The sequence below is a fragment of the Osmerus eperlanus genome, chromosome 18 (assembly GCF_963692335.1).
Source record: "Osmerus eperlanus chromosome 18, fOsmEpe2.1, whole genome shotgun sequence".
NCBI classification, from domain to species: Eukaryota; Metazoa; Chordata; class Actinopteri; order Osmeriformes; family Osmeridae; genus Osmerus; species Osmerus eperlanus.
The window spans coordinates 15,016,831-15,035,767 of record NC_085035.1 but is presented as its reverse complement, the minus strand read 5'-3'; the positions used below and the strand labels follow the sequence as shown (position 1 = coordinate 15,035,767).

Sequence of the window (18,937 nt, the reverse complement as noted above, 5' to 3'; positions counted from 1 at the left end):
GAGCTCTCCCTCACGGCCCACATTGCTGCAGTCTCCCGGTCGTGTAGATTCACCCTCTACAACATCCGGAAGATCAGGAGATACCGGTCTGAGCACTCCACCCAGCTGCTAGTCCAAGCAGTTGTCCTCTCCAAGTTGGACTATTGCAACTCGCTGCTCGCTGGTCTCCCAGCATGTGCAACCCGCCCTCTTCAGAGGATTCAGAACGCAGCGGCCCGCCTGGTCTACAATCTACCCAGACGCTCCCATGTTACCCCGCTCCTCATCTCTCTCCACTGGCTACCTATCATGGCCCATATCAGATTCAAGACCCTGGTATTGACCTTCCGAGCAGTGAACGGGACTGCACCCGTCTACATCAAGTCTCTCCTGCAGCTTTACACCCCCACCCGTCACCTACGGTCTTCTTCAGACAACCGCCTGGTGGTCCCACCGCTCAAGACCGCCCGGTCCCAACACAAGCTCTTCTCCTGTCTGGCCCCCCAGTGGTGGAATCAACTCCCCACCTCCATCAGAGACACTGACTGTCTCTCCACCTTCAAGAAAAGGCTCAAGACGCACTTGTTCCGGGAGTACAACGGTACTTAGGAATGGTTCGCTTGACCCGATGTTAGTTCCCTCAAGGATCACAATGACTCTTGCTCAGAGACTTGTTGCTATTGTGGTTAGTGGTAACTGATTTAAAATTGTTTGTACTCGCTGTGATATATTGTTTTTTATTATTGTTGCTTGTCTTTTTTTTTACAGGTACACTTGCACTTATAGCAGTTCATGTTGTTTAATTGTAACTTGTTTAACTACATGCTCTTATGGTTCTTCCCTTTGGCACTTACTTTGTTTGTTCACAATGTGTGCTTCATGTTTTGGCTACTCGCAATGTTTTGTGGCTTATCTCGTTGTTATGATCAGTGACCTATGCACTTTGTAAAGCTCTCTCTTGGAAGTCGCTTTGGATAAAAGCGTCTGCTAAATGAAAAAATGTAAATGTAATGTAAACGTAAAAACATTATTGAAAAAGTAAATGGTGTGGAAGTAGGCCAGAAATTATTAGAATAATCTGGTGTATATTTGAGATTTTTTGACACAAATTTGAAAAAGATATTGAGATCAGCGAGGATTTCATGCTATTTTCAGAGATTAGCGATTAATTGGAATTTTATTCAAAACTTTATTGGAAAAATAAAGGGTGTGGAAGTAGTCCAGACATTATTAGAATAATCTGGTGTATATTTGAGATTTTTTGACACACATTTGAAAAAGATATTGAGATTCGGGAAGATTTCGTGCTATTTTCAGAGATTAGCGATTTTCTATCATTTAAAAAAAAGTTTAATTGAAAAAGTAAAGGGTGTGGAAGTAGGCCAGACATTATTAGAATAATCTGGTGTATATTTGAGATTTTTTGACACAAATTTGAAAAAGATATTGAGATTAGTGAAGATTTCATGCTATTTTCAGAGATTAGCGATTCTCTATCATTCTTTTAAAAACAATATTGAAAAAGTAAAGGGTGTGGAAGTAGGCCAGACATTATTAGAATAATATGGTGTATATTTAAGATTTTTTGACACAAATTTGAAAAAGATATTGAGATTAGCGAGGATTTCATGCTATTTTCAGAGATTAGCAATTCATTCATATCATTTAAAAAAAAGTTTTATTGAAAAATTAAGGGTGTGGAAGTAGGCCAGACATTATTAGAATAATCTGGTGTCGCTAATCTCTGAAAATAGCATGAAATCCTTGCTAATCTCAATATCTTTTTCAAACTTGTGTCAAAAAATCTCAAATATACACCATATTATTCTAATAATGTCTGGCCTACTTCCACACCCTTTACTTTTTCAATAAAACTTTTTTTTAAATGATAGAAAATCGCTAATCTCTGAAAATAGCATGAAATCCTCGCTAATCTCAATATCTGTTTCAAATTTGTGTCAATAAATCTTAAATATACACCAGATTATTCTAATAATGTCTGGCCTACTTCCACACCCTTAATTTTTCAATAAAACTTTTTTTTAAATGATAGAAAATCGCTAATCTCTGAAAATAGCATGAAATCCTCGCTAATCTCAATATCTTTTTCAAATTTGTGTCAAAAAATCTTAAATATCCACCAGATTATTCTAATAATGTCTGGCCTACTTCCACACCCTTTACTTTTTCAATAATGTTTTTAAAAGAATGATAGAAAATCGCTAATCTCTTTTAAAAACATTATTGAAAAAGTAAAGGGTGTGGAAGTAGGCCAGACATTATTAGAATAATCTGGTGTATATTTGTTGCGTTTTCCAAATGTGAGACGAATGTCGAATGTCGAATATGAAACTAACTTCACCTCGCTCCAAAAACGTAAATAAGCTTGACATTTATTTAGTGGAAAATCGCTCATTCATTAAAAGCTCACTGGTAGCGATCATTGTCAGTAACAACGCAAAATGCGATATAGCCCTGTGTGGAGAAGCTGCCCCAGTAAATTGTACTACTACAGTACAGTATGCCTACTAGACTATGGAGGACCAAACCTGCCAAAATTAAAAATAAATAAATGTATAAATAAATGTATTTATACATAAAAAAAAATGTAAATATATAAAAATAAATGTATGAAAACATCTTAATTACGTATTTATTTATTTACATGGCCATTTATTTCTGTATTTATTTATTTCTGTGTACATTTATTTCTGTATTTCCTTGTCCTTAAGCTAATGAGGTAAACTGTCAATCAATGTATGTCACGGTGTCACCTTAACCCCATTGGTTGATCGGTATTAGAGTGCGAAGATGGACTTTCCATGCCTGGGGTTGCTATGACTACCTTAGTAAACAAAAGACTGCACACACGCAATAGATAGCGAGATATGAGAGTTTTGGCTAGCTAAGATGTTTAACTTTTTCGCGTTGAGGCTCTGGATACCAATTTGTACCATTTAGCTGCCTGCAGAGTCATAAAGAGAAAGAGTTGCGTCAATTGCCTTTACGTTCATGGTACTGTAACTGTACTGTAGGCTAGTTAGAACTAGAGCGAGCTAGCATCAGTTTCAAACACAGCAGCATCGTCGTTGAGGAACAGTTGTACTGTACTGTATGATGGAGTTGTGCCAAGGTAAGAATGTGGAAGTTCTTGGCCCATTTTCTGGCATCTAGTACATTTAACATTTCAGTATCTTAAAGTGCCGAGATTTTTTGATGCTAGCTATACATGTAGAAGCCAGAACGTATCAAAAACAATGTGCTACGAAGTGAGTGATGACCTGTTTATGTACTGTAATGTTAAGTGTAGCTAGCTAATTTAGTGCACTATTTATATTTATTGATAAACTAATGCCTACAAACAAGTTTGTGTGAGAGGAAAGCTGTATTTAATTATTAATCCGTAACTGTGGTCGCTTATTTGCACCAAAGTCTGGGAGTTGGTACAGTAAGAAATTGGATGATATTATACAGTGTCAAGGAACCATCAAAGAACATAGTACAACATGGTTAATCTATTCATAAAGTGAATGTTTACTAAGCAAACTATGAGTTAGAGACCATTGTAACATTCAGTCCATCATGTGATTATCATTACAGCTTACTGTCTGTTTATGTGTGTGTGTCTATGGCCCTTGCAGTCTGGCATTGCTACTGATGTTGATGTGAGCTGAAAAGGAGGCCCAGTGCCTTGGAGGTGGATGTCAGACCACTGGACGAAGGAGCGCTGGATGGGAGACCACTAGTTGAAGGAGCGCTGGATGGGAGACCACTGGATGAGAGATTTCTGGATGAGGGAAAATGTGATGGAGTGGGCTGTCTTATATTTAAACCACAGTATTTTTGTCATTACTATGCTTTTAATTGTGGTCGTTATTGAGTTATATTGAGTTTGCTCCTGTTGACTTTAGCAAACCACCTCTTTCTCCTCTCACTATCAGCTGGGAAGCCGTAGCCTACATCACGACTCCCTATTTGGAGCATGCAATACATCCCCATGCATCACACCCAACCATTATGAAATCCAAGATGCTAGGTGGAAGACCAAGACAGCGCGGTGTAGACAAAAGCGTTACCTTTATTGTGTCACCCTTTACACTCTTTTCATAGCAGAGACTAAAATAACATGTGTACATATTTGAATAGTCATGTTGACTATCATGTAGTTGTACTGTAGCCTTTCACAACCAAGTCCTTGAGGTTTAATCATTGTGCACTACACATGCATAAAATGATACTATATAGTAGGGAAAGATTAAATAAAGATGCAGAACAAACTACTTGTTTCCAAGTTACATTTAATGACAACACATGAAGGGTATGAAGAGATTCTTAACCCTTGTGCTGCCTTCGGGTCACATGACCCAAAGGTTCATAACGAACCATCGTTGTGTTTACCCAATTTTACCCAATACAAAAACAAATTAAAATAATTTTCTTTTAACCTTTGCAATGTGGGGGGTCTGAGACAGCCTAGCTGTTAAAAGAAAATGCTTCACTTTGTCTTTGTATGCGGTAAATTTGTCGCAATACGACGGTGGGTCACAATGACTGATGGGTCAGAATGACCCGAAGATAACACAAGGGTTAAAGAGATTCTTGAAGACATTCTTAAATTGGAATACAGCTCCTATTGCATCGGTTGATTTTCCAAATCCTGTTGATAATGACATGTGCAGCACGCTCCCTTACAAATGCACTGCTTGAACTATGAGTATCGGTGTACCTCAGTAAATTAGAATATTGTGGAAAAGTTTGTTTATTTTGATTAGTAAATTCAAAAGTTGAAACTCATATATTATACAGATGCATTACACACAGTGAAATACTTCAAGCGTTCATTTTAATTTTGATGATTCTGACTTTCATCTAATGAAATCCCAAAATTCAGTATCTCAGAAAATTAGAATATTACACAAGACCAATAAACCTAAGGATTTTTAATACAGAAATGTCAGCCGACTGGAAAGTATGTTCATATAGGCATTCAATACTTGGTCTGGGTTCCTTTTGCATGAATAATTGCATCAATATGGCATGGAGGCGATCAGCCTGTGGCACTGCTGATGTGTTATGGAAGCCCAGGTTGCTTTGATAGCGGCCTTCAGCTCGTCTGCACTGTTGGGTCTGGTGTCTCTCATCTTCCTCTTGACAATACTCATAGAGTCTATGGGTTCAGGTCAGGCAAGTTTGCTGACCAATCAAGTGATACCATGGTCATTAAACCAGGTTCTGTTACTTCTGGCAGTGTGGGCAGGTGCCAAGTCGTGCTGGAAAATGAAATCAGCATCTCCATAAAGCTTGTCAATGGAAGGAAGCATGAAGTGCTCTAAAATGTCCTGGTAGATGGCTGCATTGACTTTGGACTTGATAAAACTGTGGACCTACCAGCAGATTACATGGCTCTGCAAATCATCACTTGGAAACTTCAAACTGGACTTCAAGCAACTTGGATTCTGTGCCTCTCCACTTTTCCTCCAGACTCTGGGACTTTTATTTCCAAGTGAAATGCAACATTTACTTTAATCTGAAAAGAGGATCTTGGACCACTGAGCAAGTCCTTTCCCTTTTCTCCTTCGCCTGGGTAAGACGCTTCTGACGTTGTCTCTGGTTCAGGAGTGGCTTGACACGAGGAATGCGACAGTTGTGGCCCATGTCCTGGATACATCTGTGCGTGGTGGCTTTTGATGCACTGACTCCAGCCTCAGTCCACTCCTTGTGAATTTCCCCCAAATTCTTGAATGACCGTTGCTTCACAATCCTCTCAAGGCTGCAGTTATCCCTGTTGCTTGTGCACCTTTTTCTACCACAATTTTCCCTTCCACTCAACTTTCTATTAATATGCTTGGATACAGCACTTTGGGAACAGCCAGCGTCTTTAGCAATGACCTTGTGGCTTACCCTCCTTGTGGAGGGTGTCAATGATTGTCTTCAGGACAGCAGTCTTCCCCATGACTGTGTAGCCTACTGAACCAGACTTAGAGACCATTTAAAGGCTTAGGAAACCGTTACAGGAGATAATCAGCTGATTAGAGTAGGACATCATGAGTCTACAATATTTAACTTTTTCAGTCAAATGTTCTAGGATACTGAAATTTGGGTTTTCATTAGCTGTAAGCCATAATCATCCAAATTAAAAGAAATAAACACTTCAAATGTTTCACTCTGTGTGTAATGCCTGTGTATAATATATGAGTTTCACCTTTTTCCATGATATTCTAATTTACTGAGATTCACCTGTGTCGGTCTAACTGCAGAGTATAGTAGTATAACCATGCTTATAAACTAGACCGCACCATTTCAATGATATGCAATCTACATAATGTATTTGTGACCTGCTAGGGAAGTTACCCGGCTACTTATGTAATGTTACAACACTGGATTAAAATCAAAATGATTAGAGCTACGTCTAAATTCATTTACACAAGTTTCTTAGTTTGACCCGTCCGACACACTCGTCGACACGAGTGTGGATTGCTATGGCATAATGCTTGTCTGAACGTCCTCCCCCGATCCCGCCCCAATCCCGCCTCCTAATTAGCTTAAGGATGAAGAAATACAGAAATAAATGTACACAGAAATAAATAAATACAGAAATAAATACAGACAGAAATAAATCTATCAATAAATATATTGCATACATAGAAATAATTTTACAATTAATTTACTATAGTCTTTTATTTTCTACGTAATTTATTTCTGTCTGTATTTATTTATTTAAATACAGCTTTCCTCTCACACAAACTTGTTTGTAGGCATTAGTTTCTCAATAAATATAAATAGTGCACTAAATTAGCTAGCTACACTTAACATTACAGTACATAAACAGGTCATCACTCACTTCGTAGCACATTGTTTTTGCTACGTTCTGGCTTCTACATGTCTAGCTAGCATCAAAAAATCTCGGCACTTTAAGATACTGAAATGTTAAATGTACTAGATGCCAGAAAATGGGCCAAGATAAGTTTTCAAGATATTGAAAATTGAGCGCCGTAAATGCAGTTTTCCAGGCTGTACCGGGAATCCTGACACTTTTCACCATCTTCCCAAAGAACAAGATACTAGACAGGCATGGCTGATGTTTATCTATGGGAATATCCCTATTGAAGTGTCTTGTATGTGTTGATTTGTTCAAGTTCATGTTCATTGTGATGTATGTGTGCCTGTGTGCTGGTGTCCTTGCTCTGGCAGCAGCGGAAGCTCATGTGGGGGTTGCTATGCACTACGGGGGCGGGGACACCTGAATAAGTTGATGTGTTTCTGGTTGATGAGCCTCTTCGTGCTCACGGTTTAGTAGCAGTGCAGTGATGTGAAGTAATCTACAATGTACATCTACAATTCACGATGCATGTTTGTCCAGATCTTTGGCAGGTTATTTTTTATCTAGCTAACTGAAGCTGAGTTGAATCACAATATAGTTTGGTTGCTAAGCTGTAACGTTCTACCCACCTAAGTCGATCCAGTTTGCTTCGACAACAGAAGTGGAAACAACTAACGTAATAATTTCAAATGATATCTAGTCAATCTGTTGAAAACAGTGTTGTGTAGACACAATAGATGTATTTGTACGTTTTTATTTCAAGTCTCCACCTTCGTTGTTTCAGTGAGTGTTGGCCGTGTTGCTCCACAGCTTCACTCGCTGTAAACCAACCAATCAGCGCGCAGCTCATCTATATATTCATGAGAAAACCATAAAAGGAGAAAACCTAGCGTTTTTTCCCGGGAAAATTTCAGAGGATGCATCAGGGGGCATAGAACAGCACCCGGGCCATTTTCATCCCAACCAATGTTACATACCCTATTCGGAGACCCTAACCCTTGTGCTGCCTTCGGGTCACATGACCCAAAGGTTCATAACGAACCAGAATCAGAATGACCCGAAGATAACACAAGGGTTAAGGAACAGTGTGAAATACCCCCAAAACCCAGTCAATCACCAATTTAACGAGTCTTTAGTGGTCAGTACACCGATACAGTAGAACGTACAAGACAGGTGAAGTGGTCGTTAATCACATAAGCCCTATTTGTACATGTTTTGCCTTACTTTCTCCTAACTGTCTGGGCTGTGTGCTATATTCTGCTCAGAGGGGGCCTCGCTGCATGATCTCTTGACCTTACAGAGACTCAAGCTTCTATGTACACAGAAAATCTGCATATCAACATCTAATTGGCAAATGTCTTCCCAACTCTGTCCTCAAAGCTGCGACCCCTTTTAGTGCCACAATGCAATACACCGCCAACAAAAGCAGTGACGAGACCAGCCATGCTGGCTCACATTCTACTGAGTGTTCAGACACAGACAGTGGAATTGGTGCGCAAATTCCCAAACCGCGTTCTACAAAGAATCTTCGTGCTCCTGATCTGCCACACATTGCTGCCATAAAAATGGTGACCAAGGTAAACCCCAAGTCCCAGCAGCCCACTACTAGACAGTGTAACTTCTGTAAAAGACAGGGACACACCGAAATGTGGAATGTTGGGATCTTGGCAGAAGTATTCCGCCCACACGCTATAGTGTTTTATTCTAACAACAAAGTAGATTGTGTCGTGCTTGTCTAAGAAGTGGCCAGACCGAGTCAAAATGTTGGGATCTGGGAAAGGGTAGGCCTCCTCCATTTTGTATGCAGCATATGCTGAGCCTACATCAAGACAAACAAACCTTAAACTTGAAACGTGATTACATGTCATTCTAACTATCTCTTACATTTACTTTTAATTCAGGTCCAAGTTGTGATATTGCTACATTACTACTGTATTGCCCCTGTGTTTAGTCTTTGATGTAGTTCAAACATTCAGTTGTGGTCAGTTTATTTGTTGCTGCGCCAGTTCCTTTAGCATATACACAGTGCATATTATTTTGTCCATCCATCGGTTCCTATGTTTATTTGTGTGGATGAGTATGGGTATTGTGGATCAGTATGTACCTTTTATAGAGCTGGTGGTAAATGTCCTAGTGGAAATTACAGTTATTTGACTATGGATTAAATCAGAGCAAGAATGGTCAAAGTAAGGTTAAATAAAATATACATTTAATAACATTGAAAATGAATGAAATCAATTACAAGGCAAACATGTTAGAAAATGAAGGCTTTATATCTTACCGACTCTACCATGATCATTGTAAAGCAAAGAGAAAGCAAGAGGTGAGCAAGCCTTGCCTTGTAATTGATTTCATTCATTTGCGTAGGCATTATTTGGTTCATGTTTACACTGTTCAGTTTCCCATCTTCCTTTAACCCTCGTGCTGCCTTCGGGTCACATGACCCAAAGGTTCATAACGAACCATCGTTGTGTTTACCCAATTTTACCCAATACAAAAACAAATTAAAATAATTTTCTTTTAACCTTTGCAATGTGGGGGGTCTGAGACAGCCCAACGGTTAAAAGAAAATGCTTCACTTTGTCTTTGTATGCGGTAAATCTGTCGCAATACGACGGTGGGTCACAATGACTGATGGGTCAGAATGACCCGAAGATAACACAAGGGTTAAACCATATGGAAATTGGTTTTGGTTGTTTGGCCAATATTTAACCCCCTACACAATTACACCAAGATCCACAAGGGCCATCGCTAAAAACCAAGGAGTGAGGGCTTGGTCAGCCCACCCTTTTCAGAAAACCTTGGATGTGTGTGCGTCTCCCTAAGCTTGCGTGTGTGTCAGGGGCCAGGTTGTGTCTGTGAGAATTAGGAGCGCGCGCGCTGTGGAACAAGGAAGACAGTTCATTGGAAGAAGCCATAGCAATTAGTCAAGCATGCACATTTCAAATATTAACAATACATCTACTTTTCATCTTACATTCAACTTCTCAGATTTGTGTACTAAACCTTGTCAAGAGTCTTCATATGAACTTGTGATTGAGTCAGAGTATCAGTTTTTGACCGGCGGTTGTGTAAAGCATTATTTTAGCGTTAGCAATACATTAGATTTCCTTTAATTCAATCATCTTTGGAGATATGAAGTTGCCTTCGCACATGGTAACATTTTGTAGTGTCTTCCTCGTGTGTGGAAAAGATCTAGTCCATAGGTCAATGTGGCACTTATTTATGGACACATGAAATATGTGCAACACGTGTAAAGTTTTATGAACATAAGTAAATGTTAATAATTTGGCAATTCTGTAATATATTCCTTATTGCTTACCAGCCTATAGAAAGACATGTATCAGAATTGTGGGACCTTTGGGCTGCCAATGCTCCCGCCACCTACGGTCTTCTTCTAACAACCGTCTGGTGGTCCCACAGCTCAAGAGCGCCCGGTCCCAACACAAGCTCTTCTCCTGTCTGGCCCCCCAATGGTGTAATCAATTCCCCACCTCCATCAGAGACACTGACTGTCTCCCCACCTTCAAGAAAAGGCTCAAGACGCACTGGTTCCTGATAATGGTTTCCTCCAGGATCACAAATGACTCTTATTGAGAGACTTGTTGCTCTTGTTGGTTAGTTGTAACTGATTTAAATTCTTGTACTCGCTGCAAAATATATTATTGTTGCTGCTTTTTTCTTCAGGTACACATTTACATTACATTTAGTCATTTAGCAGACGCCCTTGTCCAGAGCAACTTACAGTAAGTACAGGGACATTCTCCCCGAGGCAAGTAGGGTGAAGTGCCTTGCCCAAGGACACAACGTAATTTTGCACGGCCAGGAATCGAACCAACAACCTTCTGATTAATAGCCCGACTCCTTAACCGCTCAGCCATCTGACTCCTGTACACTCTTGCACTTTTGAGGTTCATGTTTAATTGTAACTTGTTTAACTACATGCTCTTCTGGTTCTGGCCTTTAGCACTTATTTGGTTTTTCACAATGTATGCTTCATGTTTTGGCTACACGCAATGTTAGGGGATATCTCGTTGTTATGATCAGGGTTCCTCCTACCCTAATTAAATTGTCCATCTATGTGCTACTACATCAACAAAGACAATTCCAGTACCGTGATGAAATGAAACAACCGAAATGTATTTGAATGATAAAGTTTCAATGAAAAGACCATAATTTCAGAAGAAAACACATATTTTATTCTACACAGAGACCATTTCTGTAAAATTAAATATAATTCATCATGTGCAACATGAGGATCATGCCATTGGCAGATTTAGGCATAGGCGACATGGGCAGCCCTGGGCGGCTGCCCATGTCGAGATGGGGAGGGGGGCGTTGATAGGTTGGCCTCAGGTCTCCCCACTGGAAGCAGGGGTAATCTATCAAATCTACCTCCAACTTTGTACTGTAATGCTATTAGTAGAACTTGACACACTACAAAACGCTACCAAATAAACCACAATTCATTCATAATACTGTGAATATAGGCCTACAGTTTTACAGACATACTGTTGAATTATTTTCTGTTTTTTGAAAAATCGTTAAGAATAATATAAAACTAGTTTCTTGCAGTCTGCACACCACCAAGGTGAAATGGTTTAGTCTTGACTCTTTATCGGCAGGGTTCGGGTTATTTTCTCAGAATATTACCCCCCCTCCACCGGCTCCGTAATTATGATAAAAAAAATACCTACAATTGCCCTAAGACATCGTCATACGTACTTGTTAGTACATAATTGTTTTTCCAGTTGGCTGCCTTTAACCAAATCTCATATTTGCATTTTAATGTAGTTTTACCTGTACAGTCAGTGTAGAGTAATTAACAACAACGATCATAACCCATCACCGGTAAATAACCTCCAGTGTTTCCCCTAGGACTTTTTTCAAGGGGGGGCGGTAGACAAAAATGTGGCCTCCCATTCATTTTCAATGGAAGTCACGTGACAGGCCCCGCAAGGCAGTGTGAGATACCTGGCAGCACGAACAGGTAGCCGAGCAAGAGAAGCAAACCCTATTCTATGCGTTTATTAGGGCATTTGTGGACGAGCAACGTTAGTATGTTGCCAGTCAAAACGAAACTAGCTAGCATAACTAAAGCAAACTTTAGTCGCAAATGAATGTAACTTTTGAGGTGACGAGCAAGAGGCAAATTGCCTGTATGTGTGAAAACAGATTTATCTTGCACGTCCGTTTTTAGTTTTTTTGAATATATAACCTAATTATATCTATTGTCATTCTTTTAGGGGGCTGCTAGGGGTGGTGCCCCTCCAAAACAAATGGTAGGGGAAACACTGACCTCTGTAATTTCAGTCTGCAGAGACACAAATTTACTCTGAACACTGCAACACCCACAATCCCCCTTGCCTCCCTGGTGGCCCAATGAAAGTCAGCCATTGGCAGTCAGAAAAGTAAAAGATCATCCAGAAGTAAAAGTTTCAAGCCCTGAAGCTCCAGCTTCTCTGGAAAGGCTGGAGGGGTTTCTTTAGGGCCAGGAACATGAGCTGTGGTTTGAGTCGCAGGCCCCTTTCCTTTTCAGGCAAGACAGCGGCCTCGCTCTGCGCTGTAGGGAAACGCCGGCGGTAGATGTCTGGGTAGGACCTCTGGAACTGAGGGATTGGCGGACAGTTAGTTTACAGTACATACAGTGCATCCACATAGTATTCACACCGCTTCACTTTTTCCACGTTATGTTATAGCCATATTTCAAAATGGATAAAATATTTTTTTCCCTCAAAATCCTACACACAATGTTAAAGTAAAAAAAACATCCTGTTACCACTGGTCATCCTTGAGATGTTTCTACAACTTGATTGTAGTCCACCTGTGGTAAATTCAGTTGACTGGACATGAAAAGGCACACACCGATCTATATAAGGTCCCTAAGTTGACAGTGCATGTCAGAGCACGAACCAAGCCATTGTAACGCAGAGCCACAGACAAACCAGGCTAACTATTCACACCCTCTCCTACCCCAGACAAGAGAAAAGGGTTTCCACCTTTTTCTTATATTCCAGGAGGAGCTTCAAAGCTTCTAGCCCAGCATGGGATCAGAAGATAGAACAAAATGGTCTTGCAGTATGGAGACAAAGAGTCTGAGGAAAACAGACTTTTCCTGGATTTATAAAACATTCCCCAAGGACTACATCATTCATGGACACTATTTCAATGACAGTAGTTGATGTGTTATAATGTGTTTTTCTTATTTACTTAGAATGTTGTTTAATTGATGTTTGATTATAACTTCCCTCCAGAAAGAGTTACGTTAGTCAATTTTATATATGTTATATTTTGAAGTATAAGCAATCCATGGACATTTGAAATAACGGAACTCAAAGTTACCAACCATTTCACACCTATATGCTAATCTCAGGACGATGTCAAATTGGAGTAAAGGCCGCAATATGCTTCTGCGTCTCCGTTTACGGATGGGCGGGCGCACGGATACGCACGGATACGGACGGATAGACTGCGTTTATGGTTCTCCGTAGGCTGTGGGTGCTGAAAACAATTCACCGCCAGAAGAGTAGGTGGCGCAACGGTTTTTTGTAAGTCGTCGTGGAGTGTTTATTTACCTAGGTTATCGAGAAGTCGGAGCAAATTTACAAATTAGCCGTTTCATCAATAAAATACGCACATTTTCAGTAACTACACTGCCCATTTCTCGTCACATTTAAATTCAGATGCTGATTTACATGTACTGTTTAGCTGAAATATGAATTGTGAAAACTTACAGCAATGGCGGTCAAAGGATTCTGTTCGTCCTGTTTATCCCGGCAACCCCGCCCCTGACGCAAGCAATTCTTAATACTGACCAATCACAGCCAAGGGGGTCTCCGTAGCTCTCCGTCGCTCACGACGGATAGAAAAATCAGGAGGTGCACGTCGAGCTCTCCGGGGCTCTCCGAGGGCTGACGGAGAGATCGTAGAGGGCAGGGCGTTCCTCGGAGAAGAGGGCGTTCCCAGGTGTCCGTTTTTCGAAAAACGCAGAAGCATATATAAGCCTTAACTGACCAATCAAAGGGTTCACCTTCAAAAGAATATCCCCCTTTCGCTTGGATTATAAAATCCTGACGCACAAGCAAACCCTGCTTTTTCGTAAGGATTCACCTGAAGTGTTCGCAACACGTCTAACCTATCCTTCTCAATCAGCAACTCACTGGACCACCAGGAACTTTGACGAAAGATTCCTTTGTTCTATTCGTTCGACTACGATAACGGAACTTTGACTCTTCTTCTTCAAACCGACAACAGTAACTGCGATATTGCTACATTTTTACTTGTGACATTGGCATGTTGTGATTTAATTTGTCTATGTTTGATTTAGTTTACAAATGATTTAACCTAACTTTCATTAGGATTAGTTACCATAGGCCTCTTTAGAACAATGGTGGACAGTCTATCTCTCTCTCCCTTCCCCTCCCCATGCGCCATTGTGTATTCCGCTCTCATTATAGTATAGGCTAGGCCTACTGTACTGTTCAACTCAACTCACTCTCAACTAACCCATAACTTCTCTGGTATTTGTTCATTATAATTAAATTTTCTTAAATAAATCATTGTGTATAATACTCGCGTTATCCCTCACATTATCTGATCTACTCTACTGTCATAGAATTCATTACTTACGATTATAGACGAACGCAATTATTAAATATTATTAAATAAGATTCCTGAGTCCAATTATGAGGTGGTGCCCCCCAGAACTAGATACTTTATTATAAATTAAGTATCGCTAATCTTAAACGAGCAAACCCCGCTACACCATGAAGTCCAAGGAATTGTCTGTAGACCTCAGAGACAGGATTGTATCGAGGAACAGATCTGTGGAACGGTACAGAAAGAATTCTGCAGCATTGAAGGGCCCAATGAGCACAGTGGCCTCCATCATCCGTAAATAGAAGTTTGGAACCACCAGGACTCTTCCTAGAATTGGCTGCCCGGCCAAACTGAGCGATCGGGGAAGAAGGGCCTTAGTCAGGGAGGTGACCAAGAACTTGATGGTTACTCTGACAGAGCTCCAGTGTTGCTATGTGAAGAGAGGAGAACCTTCCACAAGGACAACCATCTCTGCAGCGCTCCACCAATCGGGCTTATATGGTAGAGTGGCCAGACGGAAGACACTTGTAAGGAGTGTGCATTCGTGGAATGAGCAACGCAGCTAACCGTGCGGGTAGCGGCCCAAAAAAAAAAGTGCCAAAATCCCCTGCAATATTCTTCTGTTGGTATTCACTCTCGTTTTGAGATTCAAGTGGGATCAGCTTGGGCGTGCTGTACGTGCCAGAGTGACCAATGCAAACATGTTGGCTAGGAATGGGCAATATAAACGATACAAAATTGACCAACGATAGACATTTTAATTCTATTGCGACTAATGCAAAATAAGACCCGCAACGCATCATCGTATTCATCCTCTTGAGTAGCCATGGCTGAAAGCGAAACGGAGGAGCTGGTGAAAAAGGCCGGTGCAACAGCCATTATTTGGACTTGGTTCGGATTTAAGCGGTCTCACGAGCAGCAGCAAACTACTCTGTAGAGCAGCGATTCCCAACCCCTGTGCCGCGGCACACTAGTGAGAGATCGTCAGGTGTGCCGTGAGAAATTATAAAATTTCACTTAATTAGTCTTAAAAAAAGGAATTAAAATAATAATAATGATTTATTAATTATGATCTGCAAATAATATTCCATTGTCGAGTGTCTGTAATAAAGTGACTGGCAGAGTAATGTAATATTCGTCCGGGTGGCAGCAGGTATAGCTAAATATAGGTAGGCTATAGCAGGTAGCTCTTAGAGACAAGAGAATTAATGATGCATGTGACAGGTCGTGGTGATGGAGAAGTTTTTAAAATGAAAGAATCCAAACTCCGAACTGGGCCCTGGACAAGAGACTGACCCTAGCTCTAATATTTACCGGGGCTATGTCTGAATCTAGGAGCTAAACGGAACACAGCTGCCAGCTGTAGGTATATGCAGGTAGCAACGCTAGTGCTAAATAAGTATTTAGCTGGTCGGCTCGATGACGCCGGGTGAGTAGGGCTCGTGAGTAGGGATGCGTATTGATAAGATTTTAACGATTCCAACTCCTTATCAATTCCTAGTTATCGATTCGATTCCTTATCGATTCTCTTATCGATTCTCCCCTCTACAGCCAACTAGGTCTGTGCGTCCTGCACCCCCCCACACACACACACTCGTTCTAAACGAATTTCTCAAACTGGCTTTGACTGGCTCTGAAATGAGCTAATACGTACCACCTCTAAGCCTCTTAAGGCCTCTGTTTTCAAAACAAAATCTAGTCGGAGATAGAAACTTTCAGTTTCCTTGTGTTCAAGCTTCTATTACTCAACACCAGTAGGACTTACAGGGGTCCTAACAACAGGGGAAATAACGTCAGTGTCACCTTTCAAAAGAGACCATTTACATGCATGTACTCCAAATGGTTCAACAACAGCTTTCAATGTACTTTGGGTATGTTGTTTAGGCGTTTTCAGGCACATTTAACAGGACTATTAAAAGGTTAAACAATTAAAATGCTAAGTTTAATAATGGATTAAAAATCGATATGCTCAGTTTAATAATGGGACACGCTAACGTTTGCTGATAACACACGCCGCCCCGATAACGAGAAATGATCAATAAGATCAATACTAATGGGAGACGAATGCCAGAGCTAAAATGTATGCTTGAAACGACGGGACAGAAGATAACTAGATCGACTACACACAATAAAGGCAAATTGCTTCACACAATAACAAGTGGTTGTGATCACTTTTGAGCAGTTTAGCTCTACCTTAGATAGAGATGAAGCGCGAACGTTAGCTGCGCTGCTGCATGCATCGAACACATGACGTTCCAGTAACTTCATTCCATGCTGTGTGTTCAAATGCTTCTTCATATTTGTAGTATTTCCTCCCTTCGACGAAATAGACTTTTTACACGCGTTACAAGTGGCGTTGTTGTAATGTTGTCGTGTGAAATACAACCAAACTTTAGAACGCTAGTTGCCATGTTTGCTGCAGTCTGTCTGAATAAACTATAAAAGTTTGCGCATGCGCAACGGCACAGAGAATCGTTAACAGAATCGTTAAGGAATTTTGCTAACGATTCCAAGGAATCGATTCACTGGGAAACGGTTCTAAACAAGAACCGGTTCTCGATACCCATCCCTACTCGTGAGACTGCTCATCAAAAGTACGAAGAGGAACCAAGTAGCCTCAACTTTCCTTGCTGATATCGCTGTCTTACTAGAACCCGTATCTATGCATCGTTGCTAACATGTGATGACGTTGTGACATTAGCACTGAGTTCCCTTTGTGCACACAATGCACTTTTCCTCAGAGCTATTGATTGATTATACGAGGTGCCAAGCCACAAATACTTTACAGAAACAGAGATGCCAAAATTGTATGCAAGCTCCGTGAAAAGGTTTATTCAAATAAATTATTGGGCTTTCATTTTGCACTTTATTATGTTTTCATTTGAAGTATCTGTGCACTACACTTAGAATTGTCTTCTTTTTTTTTTAAATAGACATGCCTAAATGTTTTTTATGTTCTTTGCATCTTGGGTGTCATTTAAGAACCAAGGACTTAAAGTGTAGTGCCTTTTAGAATGGTTTGCACTAAAGGAAAGAAACCCAATACTAAAGCTTTTTCTTTGTTAAAGGTTTCTGCAGCTACTGTACTTGAATTGTATTTATCTGCAACATTATGTTATACAGTTTTGCACAATAAATGTTCTCAAAACTACATACGTTTCTTTCTTTCTTAAAAAAAACATTTAGCAGTTTGGCTTTCCTTAGGGTCTATGTAACCTGTTCTGAAATGGTTCTATTATAATTTAAATATCGCAATATATATCATTATCTCAATAGGCTGCAATGTATATCGCAATATGGATTTTAGGCCATATCGCCCATCCCTAATGTTGGCTGACTTGCGACAAACCCTGGTTGAGGAATGGGATGCCATCCCACAGCAGCGTGTGACCAGGCTGGTGACCAGCATGAGGAGGTGCCAAGCTGTTGTGGCTGCGTATGGATCTTCCACACGCTACTGAGGTCCCTGACAGTGTCAAATGAATAAAGTGTCAAAATGGCCAATATGTGTTGTTTTTTCCTTATTACTGTGGGAGAGTGCAATCATCCAATCCACCAAGCAACTCAAAACGAGAGTGAACACCAACAGAAGAATATTGCAGGCGATTTTGGCACATTTTTTTGGGCCGCTACCCACACGGTTAGCTGTGTTGCTCATTCCACGAACGCAAGATCCTTTCAAGTTGTACCTCGTTGTAAAGGTGACTAATCAGGCTTTCCAACGATATAAAATACATTTTATATTGTATAATTATATTTGTATTATTGAAGGGGAGGAATAATCAACCTAAATACCGTTTCCATTTTTTTTGGCGTAGTTCAGTACATTTTTATCAACATAACATAAGCAAACTAGAGAGGGTACAATTTCTGGGGAAATTGTAGGGTGTGCTTGCTTGCGTCGGTTGCACAGGGGTCCGTTTTTGGATGACATTTTTACAACTGATATTTCTGTATATTTTATATAAAAATGCATACTTATTATTTATAAAGATTACATACTGAAAATACGAGTGAAGTGTAGAATGAAATAGATGTCTTCTCATTTCCCCTGCAAGAGGCAGCCTCATCGTTGAATCAAAACGAATAAATTTGGCAGACCGGTGTAAAAATTGACCTAATCTCTATGACTTAAAGTCCTTTTAAGTTTTTCCCTTCTCGTGATATTTTAAGGCATTTAGCCTACTCATATTGCATTCATTCATGAATAAAGAACCCCCTTTGAAGATTATTCTACGACGTTACCGGCAGTAGAAGATGGAATTGCGATTCAAACAGTACCATCTGCTAACTGAAAATATGCCCCCAAAAACGTAAATAAGCTTGACATTTATTTAGTGGAAATCGCTTTCATAAAAAGCTCACTGGTAGCGATCATTGTCAGTAACAACGCCAAGTGCGATATAGCCCTGTGTGGAGAAGCTGCCCCGGTAAATTGTACAGTACAGTAGACTACTGCTGTGTTCGTCTTGGTAGCGATTGCGTTGGTTGAATTTGATTTAACGTTCCGTTGTACGGTTTAGCCTGAAATTAATTATT

General features: G+C 40.3%; 1 protein-coding gene and 1 long non-coding RNA gene across 3 annotated transcripts in view; one reads left to right on the top strand and one right to left on the bottom strand.

The window, feature by feature from the left end:
- Nucleotides 1-3,008: 3,008 nt before the first annotated feature.
- On the top strand, nt 3,009-4,257 carry LOC134038789 (uncharacterized). The gene is made up of 2 exons (XR_009932687.1): nt 3,009-3,112; nt 3,621-4,257. It is a non-coding gene; the product is annotated as an uncharacterized LOC134038789 (long non-coding RNA).
- Nucleotides 4,258-11,485: 7,228 nt separating this feature from the next.
- The window catches only part of depdc1b (DEP domain containing 1B), a 63,020-nt gene continuing 55,568 nt past the window's right edge, over nt 11,486-18,937 (bottom strand). For both annotated transcript variants that reach the window (XM_062484717.1, XM_062484718.1), the window contains exon 11: nt 11,486-12,408. In XM_062484717.1, the coding sequence (XP_062340701.1) occupies nt 12,238-12,408 (171 nt within the window). In that variant the 3' untranslated portion in view covers nt 11,486-12,237. The remainder of the gene's footprint in view (nt 12,409-18,937) is intronic.